Source organism: Dasypus novemcinctus, chromosome 22, assembly GCF_030445035.2.
Source record: "Dasypus novemcinctus isolate mDasNov1 chromosome 22, mDasNov1.1.hap2, whole genome shotgun sequence".
Taxonomy (NCBI): domain Eukaryota; kingdom Metazoa; phylum Chordata; class Mammalia; order Cingulata; family Dasypodidae; genus Dasypus; species Dasypus novemcinctus.
Window position 1 is genome coordinate 58960696 of NC_080694.1, and position 18205 is coordinate 58978900.

The window sequence follows — 18205 nt, forward strand, 5'->3', positions numbered from 1 at the left end:
GGATTCCTTCACTTAGCAGTATGCATTTAAGGCTCTTCCGTAACTTTTCATTGCTTTAAAGCTCTTTTTTTTTTATCACTGAATAACACACCATTGTCTGGATGTACGATAGTTTGTTTATCCATTCACCTGTTGTAGAACGTCTTGTTTGCTTCCAATTTTTGGCAATTATGAATACAGCTGCTATAAACATTACTGTGCAGGTTTTTGGGTGGACATCAGTTCTCAAGTCATTTGGATAGAAGCATGATTACTGGATCGCACAGTGAGCTATGTTTAACTTTGTAAACAACCAGACTGTCTTCGAAAGTTGCTGTACCATTTTGCATTCCCACTAGCAATGAATGAGAGTTCCTGCCCGCACTCACCAATATTTAATGTTGTCAGTATTTTGGATTTTAGCCATTCTAATAGGAGTGTAGTGGTATCTCATTATTCTAATTTGCAATTCTCTAATGATATGTAATGCCAAGCATTTCTTCATACGCTTATTTGCCATCTGTGTAATTTCTTTGGTGAGCTGTCCATTCAGATCTTTTGCCCATTTTGTAATTGTGCTGCTTATTTTCTATTATTGAAAGAGTTCCTTGTATATTTGGATACAAATTGTCTATCCGGTATGTGTTCTACAAATATTTTCTTCTAATCTGTGCCTTACCTTTTCATTCTCTTAACAGGGTTGTTTGCAATGCAAACTTCTTTTCAAATGAAACTCAATTTATCATTTTTTTCCTTTCGTGGATCATGCATTCACTATTGAATCTAAAGAAGTCATTGCCAAACCCAAGGCACCTATGTTATCCTATAGAAGTCGTACAGTTCTGCATTTTACATTTAGGTCATTTTTTTCAAAAAAAATAAAATCTTATGTAACATATAGATAACATAAAATTTGCCATTATAATCTTTTTAAGTGTACGATTCAGTGGAATTATTTACATTTACAATGTTGTGCTACCATCACTACCACCGGTTACCAAAACCTTACCATCACCCCCAAACATAAATTCTGTACACATCAAGCAATAACTCCTCATTTCTGCCTTCCCCAGCTCCTGGTAACCTCTAATCTACTTTCTGTCTCTCTGAATGTGCTTATTCTACATATGATGGACCATTTGGACTTAATTTTTGTGAAAGAAGTAAGGTGTCTGGATTCATTTTCTTGCATGTGGATGTCTAGCTAATCTAGCACCATTTGATGAAAAGACTACCCTTTGTCCACAGAATTACCTTTGCTTTCTTGTCAAAAATCAGTTGATTATATTTGCCTTGGTCTATTTCTGAGCTCTCTACTCAGTTCCATTGATCTATTTGTCTGTTCTTTCATAAATACCACACTGTCTTGATCACTGTGGCTTTATAGTAAGTCTTGAGGTTGGGCAGTGTCAGACTTCTGATTTGCTCTTCTTCAGTATTAGGTTGGCTGTTCTGGATCTTTTGTCTTACCGTATAAACTTTAGAATCAGTTTATCAATATCTGCAAAATAATTTGCTGGGATTTTGATAGGGATTGCCTTGACTCTCTAGATAAAGTTGGGTAGAATTGACATCTTAATAGTGTTGAGTTTTCTTTTCCATGAACGTGAAATAAACCTCCATTTATTTGGATCTTCTTTGAATTCTTTCGTAAGAAGTCTGTGGTTTTCTCATATGGACCTTATTCATATTTGTTAGATTTATACCTAAATATTTCATTATTTTAGGTGCTAATGTAAATAATGTGGTATTTTCATTTCTGATTCCAATTGTTCATTGCTGGTATACAGGAAAGCAACTTACTTTTGTATATTAACCTTATATTCTACAATCTTGCCAACCTTGCTATAATCTGTTTGAATTTCCAGGAGATTTTGCCAACTTTGGGATTTTCTGTATAGACAATTATATAACACCTGTGAACAAAGACAATTTTATTTCTTCCTTCCTAATCTGTATACCTTTTATTTCCTTTTCTTGTCCTATTGAATTAGCTAGAACTTCCAGTATGATGTTGAATCGGACTATATGAGGTGAACGGCTCTGTAATCAAAAATTTAAAAATAAAAGGACAACCTTGTCTTGTTCCTGATCTTAGGAGGAAAGCATCTAGTTTCCCATCATTAAGTACGATGCTAGCTGGAAGGTTTTTTGTTGTTCTTTAACAAGATGAAGATGTTCTCCTGTCTTCCTAGTTTGCTGAGAGTTTGTATCACGAATGCATGTTGACGGGACAGTATTTTGCTTTCATTTTAGAACCACAGAAGCCAGAGCTGAGTCCCTAAGCTCTTGACCCCGACTCCAACTTCTCCAGAGTGCGGAGCCGGACAGCTGTCACGGCCCCAAGCCGAGGCTGCTCACTGTGGGCCATGGGAGCTATTTTCCCTGTCCGGGGCTGTGGTCTCTGGATTCTGAAGTGCGTCTGAGCCCCACAGAGGGCACTGAGGAGGAAGGGGTTGCATTTTGTGGCGCAGAGAAGCTGCCACCACCTTCTTGTCAGCCACAAACTTCAGAGCAGTCACAAAACAAGAAGCAACCTAAAGCAGCCAACCATAACCTCCTCCAGGAAGGCGCCTGCACTCCCCGTGGGGCTGGCTGTGCGCTGACCTCTGCAAGCTCCCCACTTTTAGATACTCTGTGCCAGCGTTGGCCAGGCGAGGTCCTGGGCGATTCACCTGCCCCTTCTTTGTATTGCTGCAAAAGAAGGCTATTTTTTCCTGCTGCCTTTCCTTCCTTCCAGAATGAGCTGAATACAGAAAATTGGGATCCCTCCTGCCTCCACTGCTGAGTGAAGAGGCCTTTGTGGAGACCCGGGGTTAAAAGGCAAAGGGCGGGCACCTCTGAGTGGCACAGGAGGGGACTGAGGACAGGAGGAAGTACTTGGCCTGAGGACCTCGCTGTTCTTGTTTTTCAGGAGTGGTAGAAATCCTGGTCCTGCCCTGGCCCCAGCGTGGAGCAGAGAGGGTGTCCGAAGTTCCTGGCAAAGGGTCAGGTCTGGGCTGTGCCTCATGGGCACTGGAGGTGGGGGCGAAGCCCTCTGCCTTGGAGGGGCCGCGCTGGCCTCAAGCTTCTCAGAAGAGTCCGTGCCCGTCAGAAGACATGACCCCAGATCAAGATGGGAGGCAGGTCCTCCAAACCTAAGCAAGATTGGTTTTATCCTCTTCAAAAAAAATTGTACATACTTACGGTTGCCAGATGAAATACGGGACACCCAGTTAAACTTGAGTTTCAGACAAACGATGAGTAATAGCACACGTGTGTCCCATGCAATATTTGGGACATCTACTAAAAAACTTATTTGTCATGATATTCGAATTCAACTGGGCCTCCTGTATGTTTGGGTGCCAAATCTGTCAATCCTATGTCTATTGAGCACTGCTGTATTCCAGGAATCTTCTAGGCATAGTGGTGCAGCCGTGAATAAGACATAGTACCCCTGGACAGAGCAGACTGCCAAGGTAAGTCAGGGAGTCAGGCAGGTGTGTGCTGGGCAGCAGGTGGGATGATGCTTTCAGCATCTCTAACAAGGTACAAGGTGGCATTTAAACAGAAATCTAAGGGAACTGAGGGAACCAGCTGGGCAAATACTCGGTGTTTGGGGGGTGGGGAGGTTGAGGGAGGGAAGCACCCCAGGCAGACAGAGGGCCAAGTGCAGAGGCCCTGGAGGAAGAGTTTAATTGGTCAGTTCCAGAACAGCAGGGAGAGGCCAGGGCGCCAGGGACAGAGTGAGCGAGCGGACAGGTGGAGGCCTGGCCTTCCGAGACCTCGGGTCAGAAGAACTGAAACTGCTCAGGAGCGCAGCTGTTTTCCCGCAGTTTTCTGAGAGCTGGTCTGAGTTTCAGGATGAAAAGGCAGGGACTGCGCCAAGCTGGACTCTAGTTTCTCAGGGGAAACTCTTTCCTGTCTCATCCCCTGGAAACTGGCCCTAGCCGCGTGGGCTCGTCCCACCTAAGTTCAGGAACCTGCAGGAGGAAATCGAGACCGCTGATGGAAGAAGCTGCTGGGATTCGGATGCTCCAGACGAAACAGCTCAGCGCTGCCTCCGAGGACGAGCTGCACTTTGGGCTGCCTTCTGGAACAGCCGGTGCCAGTGCGAGGGCCGGCGGCGCCGCCTCTGGGGCCCCGCGCGCACCCAGCCCCCCTGCGGCCGCCTGGGAAGCGTTCGGAGGCACTGACTCTGAAACCAGCTGCCGTCAGCCCTCCAGCTGCCCCGGCACCCCCGACCCCGAGCCCCACAGGCCGCCTCGCACGCACTTTCGCTTTTGAGTTCTCAGTTCACTTCCTGCCCCGCGCATCAGGAAGTGGCCGCTCAGGCGCGGGCTGGCGGCGCGCCCGTGGCTGCGTGGAAAGGGCCAGGTCCCGGCCCGCGGGTGCTCCCTGCGCGTGCAGGTGTGTGACGGCGGGGCAGGGGTGCTTCCCGGGGAGCCCACGCCGCCAGCTGGCAGCCGCCGCCGGACTCCGCCCGAGGCCGCTCGGCCCGGCTGCCTCCTCTCGCACCCGCAGGCGCTCCAGGGCGCCAGGTGAGTAGACGCCCAGGTCGGGGAGGCCCTTCTCCCGGGAGCTCAGCAGGTGCAAAATAACCTGCCACCCAACAGAAGTCTCCAGACGATTTAAAAGCCAGGGCACGCCGCAGCCTTCCCCCTCCTCCCTCCAGCCAGACCCCCAAGGTGGGAAGCGGGTTCCGGAAGGAGCCGCGGCTGGTGGCGCCCCCACCGCCGCTACCGCCCCTCTCCCCTTCCCACCCCCAACCTGCCAGCCGGGTTTGCCCCCGACTTCTGCCACCTCCCTACGTTCCTGTCACCATGGACTTCGGAGAGACTGGTCCTGGCCTGGGGAAGTGTGACTCCCTTGCCTGCTTCTGCTTTGGCTCCCCATAGCTCCTGCCGCCCACGCCCACCCTTCTTTCCAGTTATTTCTTCTGCCAAGTATGAAAAGGACAAACAGGTTATTGGGGGTCCTTTCACGCATCCTGGTTGGGTCTCCATTGAGGCTTTATTTATTTATTTTTTTAAGTATTTATTTATTTCTCTCCCTTCCCCCGCCCCCAGCCGTCTGTTCTCTGTCCACTTCTGTTGTCAGCCGCAGGGGAATCTGTGTTTCTTTTTTGTTGTTGTTGCATCATCTTGTTGTGTCAGCTCTCCTTGTGCGTGGCACCATTCCTGGGCAGGCTGCACTTTCTTTCACACTGGGCGGCTCCCCTTACGGGGTGCACTCCTTGTGCGTGGGGCTCCCCCACGCGGGGGCACCCCTGCGTAGTACAGCACTCCTTGTGCGCATCAGCGCTGCACACGGGCCAGCTGCACACAGGTCAAAGAGGCCCCGGGTTTGAACCGCGGGCCTCCCATGTGGTAGACGGACGCCCTAACCACTGGACCAAGTCTGCTGCTTCCATTGAGGCTTTATTAACCTGGTGTTTGTTCTTCACGGTTGGGGGTGGAGAGTCAAATTTGATTGTCTTGATGACAATCAAGATTATCTGATGCTTGGTAGGCCAAAGATCATCTGGTGCTGCCACCAGTTAGAGAGAGCTGTTCTGGTAATAGTTACCCTCAGTGTTCCTTAGAACATGAAAGAATTTTATACTCCGTCAAGAGTTTTCTCTCTTGGGACATCTTGGAAGACACCTACCTTGCTCCTATCTCCTCCAAAACAGCTTTCTGTGGTGATGCAATGCTCTATATCTGCGCTGTCGTGTAGTCACATGTGGCTAGAGGGATTAAGGAATTTAAATAGCCACATGTGCTAGTAGGTACCACATCAGACGACACAGCTAGATGTTTGTGCATCTTCTAGATTCCAGTCCATTTATTCTTCCTTGAGAGAGGACTTCAAGACCTGTGGGGGCCAGTAGCAGCCAACTCATACCACGGAGGTGCTGGTCACTTCCTCTTGGCCTCTAGATCCAATAGTGAAACCTTCCCCCAAACAACCATGGCCTCAGCCACACCCTCCAAGATGATGCGGGAGGAAGCCACCTGCTCCATCTGCCTGAACCTGATGGTGGACCCCATGAGCATCAGCTGCGGACACAGCTACTGCCACCTGTGCCTACTGAGCTTCATCAAGAACATGACCCCCCCCCAGCCGGAGGCTTTTGCCTGCCCCCAGTGCCGGGTCCCATTTCAGGTAGCCAGCATCCGGCCCAACAGGCAGCTAGGAGGCCTCATTGACATCATCAAGAACCTGCACCATGACATGTCATGTGAGGAGCACGGAGAGCAGCTGCAGCTGTTCTGCGAGGATGACGGCCAGCTCATCTGCTGGCGCTGTGAGCGGGCACCACGGCACAAGGGACACACTACGACTCCTGTCGAAGATGCATGTCCAGCCTACAAGGTGAGTGGAGTGGGTGGGGGGCAGAGGGACTGGTCTCTGCTGCTCCCCAAGACCTGAGATTGTTTCACCTGAAACCCAAGATTATGGTCCTGAAAGAGAGCTTTCATCACAGCTTCTACAAAGTAGTTGTATTGGGTTCTTGCTGAATTGATCCCAGACTGTCCTTCCTGACCTTCGGTGGGCTGGCTGGACCCTGGGCCCTTCCACTCTGGTTCTGACGGGCTTCTCTCTGTCCTAGAACACAGCGTGTTCAAACCCACATCTCCGTGTCTTATTGCTTCACACCACATCAGACTTCAAAAACCCACAATGAGACACTCATGTGGTAGAAGAAGAAAGACCTGCCCCCTCTTGGGTGCCCTGCAGTCCAGTAGGGAAGGCAATCCAGAAAAAAGACAGACTGTCTGGACCCTTGTGTTACGAGTGGGGAGAGGAGGGCAGCCAGGGGCTCGGGAGGGACACTGGAGAAGCCAATCCCAAAGTCGTGGCTCCTGGAGGACTCACAGGGAGTAGCACACAGAGATAGGCAGTAAGGGGGCATTCCAGGCAGAGGGGCTCCACGTTCAAGGCTCGGCTGGGAGAGCTTCCCTGAATCTGAGTGACCGGCCAGGGATTGTGTACAGGGAAAGGCAGGTGGTGGCCTGAGAAGGAGGCTGGAGCCCAGAACATTTGTGTCAGCTTGTGGCTCCAGCCTAGCCTCTAGCGGTAAAGGACCCGGGTACATTTCACTTGGGGGGTGTTATGTCAGGTTTATGTTGAAAGGATCACCCCAGGACCTGTAAAATGAATATCAAAGAATAAAATTCAAATGATCCCAGGAGTGGGTACAGCTCGAGCGGTTGAGCTCCCGCCTCCCATGTGGGAGGTCCTGGCTTCGGTTCCCAGTGTCTCCTAAAACAACAAAAATGAACGACAAGCAAAAGAAGCAAAAAAACCAACTCAGGGAAGCTGATGCGGCTCAGTGGTTGAGAACTGGCTTCCTACATACGAGGTGCCAGGTTCAATCCCTGGCCCCCAGTACCTTTAAAAAAAAATTCAAATGATCCCAACAAGAAGAGGGCAGAGGGGACAGTCTCAAGCAAGACTCCAGAAGAGTCATAGGTATTTGGAAATAATTGGCTACAGAGGATTAAGGGGAGGGAGAAGTTTTAGAAGGAGTGGCAGGAAGAGTCCTGCCCTGCCTGGATTTGAAGAAAACGATATTTCCACTGCGGGGCTCTTTGCCCCCTCCTTGGTGGCGGAAATGACCGTCCTCAAGACCGGTGAATCCTGCTACGACGCACCAGGCAGCCGCCCTCCTTCAACTCGCGGAGCAGCTATTCCTGTTTTCATAACAGTTGCAGCACAGGGTCGTGGTTACGGTGACAGCTCCAGGAGCCAGGCAGGCAGGCTGGAATCCTGGTTCTGCCCTTACTAGAGGGGGAATCTGGGGCAGGGTCTTTAAAGTCTTCTAGCCCCGGTTTCCCCATCTGGGCAAGGTGTGAAATAGCAGTTCCCATGCTCTCCCCCAACACACACACACACACCAGAGGGTTGTTGTGAGCCTGAAGGAGTTAATATATCTAAGGTTTAGGGGGGCACTTGGCATCTCGCAAGTGCAACACAGGCTTTTGCTAAACAGTTACGTAGCACCCCTCCTTGAGAGCACGTGAGAGTTAACATGTATGCTTGTTGGGTATTGGGTTAGTTTTCCAGAACTCTGCTCAGTTTGGCTCAGCTTCAAATGCTGTCTGTAAAAATAAGAGAAACGATTTTTTGAAAAATAACCTAAAAGCTTGATGTGGATATTATTTTAAATTGGTTTCAAGACACCATCCTTCAAAATGTACCAGGAGGGAGCAGATTGTGGATCAAGTGGTTGAGCTCCCACCTCCTATACGGGAAGGTCCTGGGTTCAGTTCCCAGTGCTTCCTGAAAAAGCAAAAACAAAGAACAAGTAAAACAAGCAAAACCAACAACTCAGGAAGCTAATGTGGCTCAGTGGTTGAGCGCCGGCATCCCACACACAAGGTCCCAGGTTCAATCCCCGGTTCCTGGTGCCTCAAAAATAAATAAATAAATATATGTATTTAATCTCAGGACTCCCCTCCTCCATTAACATTTTCTAATAACTCCAGTTGGCACCCACATCTTTCCTTCTTGACTCCCTCATAACACCTACAGAGTTCCACGCGTGCCAAACACTCTGGCACTGGTTATGTTTGGTTTAGCACATGATTTTGTAAAATCATCTTTTAGATGGTTATTATCTCGTCCCACATGCTGCACACCCCTGGCCAACTACAGGACAGTGGTGGATATAGCCTACACTCTTGAGTCAGCAAAGGGAGGTTGGAATCAGTTTTAGCCCCTTGGGCAAGTTCCTTAGCCTGTCCCTAAACCTCAGCTTCTACAGCACAGAGATGGCCTTAGGAACCCACCCGCCCCCTGCTCAGTACCTGCATATAGAGCCCCTGGCACGCTCCCTGCCAAAACATAAGGATTCAGTAAATACCCACTCTTAATCTAGTGCTTTGGGAGCACTGGGATTCCCCATGGGAATGGACACAATGAAGTGCCTACAGAAGAGCTGTCAAACTGAATCGACTTTACACACCCAATTTTGCTTTCAGGAAAAACTCCAGAAAGCTGTGACAAGATTGAAGCAAGTTGAAGCAGAATATAAGAATCTGATAGAGCTCACAACAAAGCAAGTAACCAAATGGAAGGTAAGAATCTTCAGTGAGCTCAACTTATTTTCGATCCTACAGCTTAGGCCCAAGGGAGGTTTGGGGCAAAGTACAATGATGGCTTATTCTCACTAAGCCACACCAAATAACTGACACCCGAAGAAGAAACCAGTATTTGTTTTTTATGTCTAGTGCCCCCCATTTGTCCATGTCAATCCTTCCACAGTAACTGGCTAGGATTCGTGATACCTCTTTCTGCAGAAGCAGAATTAGAGGGTCCATTTACACAGAACAGCCTGAACCGGGTTTCAAAGTTTATCTTTGCCAGCATACCTTTCACGGGTTCAGGCACCAACCTCCAGGAGCCCTCTAAAGCAGATGTACTTAACTGGCAATTCATAGTACTCAGGCCCATGAGACTGATAAAGAAAACCCACTTGATTTACAAAGAGGACATAAACAGTTTTAAGAACCTACAAATTGCAGCTGCAGAACTATTGGGTCTCCAGACCTTTTTCATGGTTCGCCATGTACCTCAGATACATTCCTTTATGGAAATGTGTGTGTAATCCTTTAGCTTATGCTCAGATCCCATGGACCTCAGAGCTGTTTTGCCTCTCTCAGGGGTCTTTTGTGATAGGAAAGTGCCTTGGAGGACCCTCTTACTTCCGTCCTTTCCAGGATCTTGGGCAGTGGGGAAAGGCTTCAGTGTAACTAACCTATCCAGGAACCCCCTCAGTGGAGGTGTTACAGCTACGTCTGTCTCATACGAAAGAGATCCTCTTCATCCTAAATCAGTGACCCTTTTCCCCAGCATCAAGGTCATTGAAACCTTGTAGGAATTGAGGAAGGGCTATTGGAAGTGACAGTTGCATATTCCCCACAATGAAAATGGAGCCCCATGTGCTATGTCGTTGAATTCCTGCCAGTCTTCCCCTGGATGGTTAAGTTGACAGTGGGCTGGTGGATGACCACTTTTCAGTGAACCCATGTGAAAAGCTTGCCAGGGCTATACCTTCCTTCTGGGAATTGTGGACTCTACTATCAGCCCCACTGTTTAAAAATCCAATCCTAGGGAGCAGATGTGGCTCAAGTGGTAGAGCACCTGCCTCCCACACAGGAGGCCCGGAATCTCCTAAAAACGAAGGAAAACAAGTAACAAACAAATGAGAAAACCAACTCAGGGGAGCCGATGTGCCTCGGTGCTTGACCACCAGCTTCCCATGTACGAGGTCCCACATTCACTCCCTGGTACCTCCTAAAGACAAACAGGTGAAAACCCCAGCTCTCATTGTGGGGCAGATGTGGCTCAGTGGTTGAGTACCTGCTTCCCATGTATGAGGTCTTAGGTTCAATTTCCGGTACCTCCTAAAAAAAAAATCCAGTCTTTATTGATGTTCAAGAAATTCCCTCAGATTCAGAGCTGGCTTGTTTTGTTTTGTTTTGCTTTCCAAATAAAATCTGTTTTTTAATCATCATAAGTAAGAAAGTGCTTGAACTGCACTCTAGTTCCACGATAAAATTATCTAGCACCCGCCCCGCCTTCTCCTGCATCTTGGCTGGAGAAGGTAGAAATTAGGTGTTAATGTGGAATCAGGATGTGTTCTCATTCCCCTGCATGCTGCCTCCCCAGCATGACTTGGCAGCTGGGAACCGGGGAATTCATGGGAAAATAATGCCACAATTGCTGAGCATATTTTCTTCTCTCTAGACGAAAATAAGGAATCAGAAGGAAAAAATCGATTCCGACTTTCAGAATCTCCACAACTTCCTGCATGAGGAGGAGAAGTCTTATCTGTGGAGGCTGGAAAAAGAAGAGGAACAGACTCTGAAGAAGCTGGGAGTCAATGAGGAAAATCTGCTCCAGAAGAGCTGTGCCCTCAGGAGCCACATCCTGGAGCTGGAGGAAAGGTGCCAGGGCTCAGACCAGGAAGTGCTACAGGTGGGGCCATAGCTCGGAGCAGGGAAGAGAGGGTCCATTACTGAGCTGTTAAAAAAAGAAATAACAAAAAAAGACCAAAAAAAAAAAAAAGAAGACTGCAAAGGGGGTGCTGGTGGGGCACAGTGGTTGAGCGCCTGCTTCCCATGTATGAGGTCCTGGGTTCAATGCCCGGTACCTCCTAAAAAAACGTGTGAAGGACGCATGGGAGGGTTGGCAAGGCCTTTGCTTGAAATGGGCACATTAGGCTAAAATAATGTTTCTTTTAGATATGCATCAATATCTTCTGGGTGGACTTCACTAGTCTTGGGGTGTCTTTGTGCTAATTAGACAAATATACCTTCCTCTGGGTGGACATAGCTCGGGGAGTCACACAGAGCCATGGGTGACTTTTGCCACCGTTTGCCCAATGGTGCTCTGCGCAAAATCCTGACTTTCTCGGAAATATTCTTCCAGGTGAGTAGTGGCTGACAAAGTGGGGCAGCCAACGTGAGTGAAGAGCTCTTCCTGGGATTGCTTGGCCTTGGAGAGCTCTTTTCATGACTGCAGGAAGGGTCCAGTCCGTGGAGGGGAACACCTCGGGCTGCTACCTTTGGCTCCCCCAGCAGAGTTGGCGCTAACTGTCAAGGTCAGGAGCGGACTTTGACTGATACCTGCTCCCACCACCTTAGCAGCCCGTGGAAGCGCCACAAAGGACCATGTGATAAGTGATCTCGGTGAGGGTTGCTCTGAAGGAAATGGTCAAAGGGGGCAGGGAACAGCTCCCGGCCCCTTGCCCAAGCAGCCCCCAGGGCTGTGCTTCATGAGCCCTGCAGGGGCCCACAGGCTCCACCAGGGAAGACAAGGGACTCAGCGGCTGAGAGCCCTGCGCAGACCCCGCGATACCCCAGGCTGGGGTCCTTCTCGGTCCCTCTTGGGAAGGAGGGATGTTAGAGAACGGCCCTGCAGGCCATGCCTCTTGGAAGATGATTGTTCCACTCTCACGTTTTGTCTTGTTTCTCTACAGGACGTGAAAGACGCTTTGAGCAAGTAAGTCTTGTTTGAATGCTGGAGGGAAGAGGTGGGCATGGAGAGCCGAAGGGGAGGCACCACTGAGGGCGTCTCTGGCTTCTGCTTATTCCAGGGTTTCGGCTGTGAAGCTGGAGACACCGGAGGCGGAGCCCTTGGAGCTTCAAACTGCGTGCAATGTTCCTGAACTTTACCTCGACGTGAAGAAAATGCTAAGGCGCTATCAAGGTGTGTAAACTCGAGAATTGCTGAATACCACTTACTGCCTGTGAGTCATGCTCAGATTTCAGCTGAGCAGATTGGTCCACTCATGTTTTTTTGCAGAAGGCATTATGACATGGTTCGGGCTAATCTGTTTCTTAAATGAGCTTATATTGTAACTGGAGGTTTCTCCTACTTCTTTTTTAAGCCTTCTTGCTTAAAAATGTTCTGATTACAAAAGTGATGCAAACAGGTTGTAAATAGCCAAACAATGTAGATGGACATAAAAGGAAAATGTTTCTTTCCCTCTTCTCCATTTCTACTTCTCCAGGAAGTGTGGCCAATATCTTTCTCTAAGCTTGTACACGTGTGTCAGACATTGAATGCCTCTTCCTGTGTCACTCACAGACACATTTTCCTTTACCGTTTGACTTTTTTACCTTTGGTGAGAAGCCTCTCTGCCCCAAGGTCGTACAAAGTTTTTCACTAAACGTTCTTTTAGAGTTTTAAAATATTACTTTTCAGTCTGTCTAAACTGCTAAATAAAAGGCTTAACTACAAAAAATAAAATAAAAAATAAAATAAAATATTATTTTTCACATTAGGACTTTAGTCCACCTTGATCAATTTGTGTTTTTGGTGGGAAGTATGGATAACCAATTTGTCCTGGCCCCACTTAAAGTTCGTCCTTTCCCCAGTGATTATTCCCCTATGTCACAGATTTATTTTCAAAATGTGTGTAGGTCCTATTTCTCGAGTGTCTCTTCAGTTTCATTGGTCCATGTGTTGATTCCTGTGCTAATACCACAATGTCATAAATTACTGACATTTTATAATAAATTATCATCCTGTTAGGACAAATTTCCTCATCTTTACTGGTCCCCTTTAAAGTTGTCTTGGCCTTTACACTTTCATGTAAATTTTCACATTGGCTTATCAATTTCTATGAAAAACTCTGTTGAGGTTGAGAGTGTAAGTGTATTAATTTTCAAAGTAATTGAGTGAGAATTGCATCTATCTCTCCATGAATATGAAATAGTTCTTCTTTTATTTAGATCTTTAACATCTTTCATGAAATAACTGCATTTAAAGATTTATCTTGGGAAAGGGACTTTGGCCCAGTGGTTAGGGCGTCCGTCTACCATATGGGAGGTCCGCGGTTCAAACCCCGGGCCTCCTTGACCCGTGTGGAGCTGGCCATGCGCAGTGCTGATGCGCGCAAGGAGTGCCGTGCCACGCAAGGGTGTCCCCCGCGTGAGAGCCCCACGCGCAAGGAGTGCGCCCGTGAGGAAAGCCGCCCAGCGTGAAAAGAAAGAGCAGCCTGCTGAGGAATGGCGCCGCCCATACTTCCCGAGCCGCTGACGACAACAGAAGCGGACAAAGAAACAAGACGCAGCAAATAGACACCAAGAAGAGACAACCAGGGGAGGGGGGGAAATTAAATAAATAAATAAATCTTTAAAAAAAAAAAAAAAAAAGATCTTAAATTTTGTATTGACATTGTAAATATAAAATATATATAATTTGGTCTGTTATTTATACCATTTTGTGCAGGATTTTTCCATTTATGTCCCTAAGTAAGAGAGATATGTAATTTCCTATTCTTTGGAAGATTTGCTATGAGATTTGCATTATCTAATGTCTCTCAGAAATATTCTTCCAGGTGAGTAGTGGCTGATAAAGTGGGGCAGCCAACATGAGTGAAGAGCTTTTCCCGGAATTACTTGGACTTGGAAAGCTCTTTTCACAGCTGTACCAAGGGTCCAGTCCATGTGGCCCCTGTTCCTTGACTATTTAATAGAACTTCCTGAAAAAGTTGATGAGATATATTTTTGTTGATTATGCATGTTTCGCTTTCTGTGGGGGAGATTGTTAAACTACTGAGTTCATTGTTTCTAATGCTAGGCCTACTCATGTTTTCTTTTTCTTTTGAATCCATTTTACTAAGAAATATTTTTCTAACAAACAATACATTTTGTCTAACTTATAAGTTAGTATAAGTTAATTAAATTCTCTTAATATTTAAAAAAATTCGATATTCATTGCAGTTTTACCTTCTCTCTCTTTTTTTTCCTTAGTAAACCTTGTCAGAGGTATGTCTATTTTATTAGCCTTTCAAAAAAGCTACTTTTGGCTATTTCTTCTCTATTACAATCTGGTTTTCTTTCATTTCATTGACTTAATGTTTAATTTTTATTTTCCCTTTTTAAAAATGTCTTTAGGGTTCTCTGTTCTCTGCTTGGCTCATTAAGTTTTAGCCTTTCTCCTTTTATAAAATAAGCATTTAAAGACCATAAATATTCCTCAAAATTCTGTTTTAGAGTCATTGTATAATTTTTATATGTAGCATTTTTTATTGTTTCATTCTATATACCTACTAATATTATGATTTAGAGGTGTTTTCTATTTCCTGATATTTAGTATATTTTAATTATTTTTAAATTATTGATTTCTAACCTAATTGTATTGAAGTCAGAGAAAATGGTCTGTGTGATGCAGATTCATTGAAATTTGTTTAGACTTACTTTCTGACTAGTGTTTACTTAATTTGTAAATGTCCCATCTATGCCTGAGAAAAGTGCTTATTCTCTGCATATTAATTGCTGGGCTTTATATATGACTAATGGATTGGGCTGTTAGGTTCAAAAGTTCAAATCTCCTATATCTTCACATTTTTTTTTGCCTGATCTTTCAATTATGGAAAGAAGAATGTTAAGATCTCTGATCATTATAGAGTTGTCTATTTCTCCTTATAATTCTGTAATTTTTGCTTTGCATGTCTTAAGGCTATTAATGCATGTATGTTGTGATCTCTTCTTAGTGAATTGTACTATTTGTCTTTATGAGGTGACTTCATCCATAATAACACTTTGACTTAATATCTTTTGATGTAATTACACAATTATATTATCCATCCTTCAACTTTCAACCTTTCTGCATCTTTTTGTAATATGTCACTTATCATTAATATATAGGTGGAATTTTAAAAATCCAATTGACATTTTATCTTTTAAGTGGCATTACCAACCTATAAACACTTTAATTTCTCAACTTGGATTATCCTAGATCATTCAGGTAATATATGCTGAAACCCCAAACTTTGGTGAGGGCAGGCTCATGATAAAAGTGACTGGCAAGAGTTTAATAAACAGGTCGTTTGCAAAGGCGAGGAGCAGGGTAGTCATCAAGGAGCCGTGGGGCCCCTGGGATTAAGAGCCGGTGGGCAGCCTTCACCTCTCTGGGGTCTCGGGAGGCAGGTGGAGGTGAGTACATCACCAGAGGCAAAGGCCTGGGGGCCAGATCCCATGCAATAGGGAGGGGCAGGGGTGACATATACCCCTAACTCTGGCCCTCCCTGCCGTGGGTTTCCTCTAGTGCTTCCCATTGGCTGAACCAAACAGAAGAGGGAAGGGAGACCCTTGCCATGTGCACAGAGGTCAGCCTTCCTGAGCACAGAGCAGGGTGGAGAGGGGTGGCCCTGGCCTGGAGGAGCTAATGGAGAGCATGCAGCCAGGGAGCATTTTGGAATACTTCGTTTCCCTTCTTGCCACCGTCCAGCTGACCAGTGATAACCCGGTAACCCAGTGGTTTCTTAATTCTTTGGCTAAAACATCTTATTACCGGTTTTCATTTGTAAAATTGTGTTGTTGACCAATATTTGGCTTTAGTTTATCACGTGTTCTTCTTGTCTTTCTTGACTGTGGCCAGATGGTCGGTCCTTGGTGTACTACTTTACGCTCATCCCTATTGGGCATTATCTGAAGCAAGAAATGAGAGGTTCTGGGGCCTGGCTAAGGTCCTGGGTCTTCCAGTAACAAGCTATGGCATTAGCTGTGTCTTTTTTCCTCTGATCCCCAGGGTTACTGGTTATTACAGGGCTCCTTTCTGCTCCAATATTCCATGATTCCTCTAAGTCCTGCAAGGGAGAGTGGGCTTTGGAGAGGAGAATAAACATACTGGCTCTGGTTAGTTCTGGCCTTGGGTTCTCTGAGTGACTAATGTGGTGATGATGAAGATGATGATGATATTATTACTACCATTTACCGACACTGACTACATGCCGGAAATTATACCAAGCACTGAACACACACTAGCTCATTCAATCCTCCCACCGCCACAGGTCTGATGATTTCCATTTTCTGCTTAACAAAATTGAGGCTCAGAGAGTTGAGTGACTTGCCTAAGTTCACAAGGCTCGTAAGAAACCTCGCTCACATTTGAATGCAGGGTGGCTTTATTGAAAATAAACTGTGTTCTCAGTGCCAAAAATGTCTTTCTCTGCAGTCAGCGTGACCCTGGATCCAGACACAGCTCATCCTGCGCTACTTGTATCTGAGGACTCCAGACAGGTGATCTACGGCTCCTTCAAGAATCTTGACATTTCTTCTAGGAGATTCAGTGCCCTCCCCTGTGTCCTGGGCTGTGAGGGCTTCACCTCGGGGAAGCACTATTTTGAAGTAGATGTGGGGGAAGGAACTGCTTGGGAAATAGGGGTGTGTCTGGAGAATGTGCAGAGGGGCCTAGACATGAAGCAGAAGCCTGAGTTTGGATGCTGGGCCATTAGGCTGTGCCGAGAGAAAGGCTTTGTAGCACTTACTTCTCCCCGGATTTACCTGCATCTGAAGGAGCATCCCCTGCTTATAGGGGTTTTCCTAGACTGTGAGGCTGGAGTCATATCCTTCTACAACATGACAACCGGCTCCCACATCTTCACCTTCCCAAAGGCCTCCTTCCCTGATATTCTTCGACCCTATTTCCGGGTTTATCAGTGTTCTCCTCTGTTCCTGCCTCCTCCAGATGAGTGAGGAAAGGAGCACAGTCTCCCTCTTAGTTTAACCAGCAGAGAGAACAAAATGTAAATCCTATGCTGGGTGGAAATTTGGTATGTCTTCTTCACTGCCATTTCCCCAGTGCCTAGAAGAATGCTGTGCTTATAGTGGATACTTATTAAATGTGCGCTGAATGAATAGCTACAAAGTTGTAAAAATGGCACAGGTCGGCAGCCAGTGCTGGGACACAGTGAGGCAGCAATGGTCCTTCTCTCCATCCCTCTTCAACGGGTCCAGGGCTGTGATTTCTAAGAGACCTTGGGCGATGAGCAAGAAAAGCCAGTGACGACCCCAGAGGCCAGGAGGCTTATGGTCTTTCAATACATTTTGAACTTAAGTGGGAGAGATGAAGGAAAGCTGCCTTGTCTCTGCCCACTGCATAAAAGAGCAGGAAAATCAAAATGGCAGGGGCTTTTCCAACCATGATGTGTTGATTAATATCCTGAGCTCTATCCTTAGATGAGGTAGTAGGTACAGACAGCTGCCATCCTAGCGGGCTCTGCCTGGGCAACAACCCAGAAAAGTGTGAGAGGAGAGGTAAAAGTGGCTTACAATGAGATGCTTCCAATGGGAAAGGGCTGAAGACTCTATACAAATTCTGATGGGAAACTCAGTGCTGGAAGATAATTTGACATTTTTCATACTGGGCTAGAGTCGGCTGTCTTGAAATATTTTTAAATCTCAATAAATACTTCTGGAATGGTTGTTGAAAGTCTCTATTATAACTCCTCAGTGGTTTATTCTGAAAACTGCATTCCACGTCAAACCTCAATTATCATATCAGAGTGAACCAATGGGAGGACAATAGTGAAAGGCAAGACACAAACAGTGCTAACAATGACAAGAAAGATCATTAGACGCTAAATTTCACATAAAGTGACAGGTGATATAAAACCGGTGTTTGCTGATGCTGAGGTCCTCTGACATCACCATTTGTATCATAATTCTTCTCAAGAGAAGTAAATGGGACAATTGTCCTTGGATTTTTTTAAGCTTTCCAGATGATAGAGTATATCCAGTGCCACAAGGAAACTGAAGATATAACAACTGCACATTGTCTTCAAGAAGCCTCTTTAGGGCTAGTGGAAATGAAGCAGCTGATGTCAGAGGCCTAGTCAGGCCTCTGTTTCTGCTCAGAGAAAGAAACAGGAAGGTAAGACCGTGGCCCACACGCCTGCCCTGCCTTTGGACAGACGTTCTCCTGTCCCCTGGAGAGGCTGGGCTGTAACGGGGAGGGAGTGGGG

General features: G+C 46.5%; 1 protein-coding gene across 1 annotated transcript; it reads left to right on the plus strand.

Moving 5' to 3' along the window:
- The first annotated feature begins 4272 nt into the window (after positions 1-4272).
- TRIM38 (tripartite motif containing 38) lies at positions 4273-17666 on the plus strand. Its single transcript, XM_004463489.5, has 7 exons — positions 4273-4499; positions 5773-6315; positions 8928-9023; positions 10696-10926; positions 11930-11952; positions 12047-12159; positions 16417-17666. Exons 2-7 carry the CDS (start codon positions 5911-5913, stop codon positions 16935-16937), a joined length of 1389 nt encoding a protein of 462 aa, XP_004463546.1. The 5' UTR covers positions 4273-4499; positions 5773-5910; the 3' UTR covers positions 16938-17666.
- Positions 17667-18205: the final 539 nt, after the last annotated feature.

What these genes read in the sequence shown, in the direction of transcription:
- TRIM38 (XM_004463489.5), top strand. Translation starts at nt 5,911, where the DNA reads ATGGCCTCAGCCACACCCTCCAAGATGATGCGGGAGGAAGCCACCTGC. An exon ending in ATGCATGTCCAGCCTACAAG is followed by an intron (nt 6,316 to 8,927) that starts GTGAGTGGAGTG and finishes TTTTGCTTTCAG; the next exon opens with GAAAAACTCCAGAAAGCTGT. An exon ending in CAGACCAGGAAGTGCTACAG is followed by an intron (nt 10,927 to 11,929) that starts GTGGGGCCATAG and finishes GTTTCTCTACAG; the next exon opens with GACGTGAAAGACGCTTTGAG.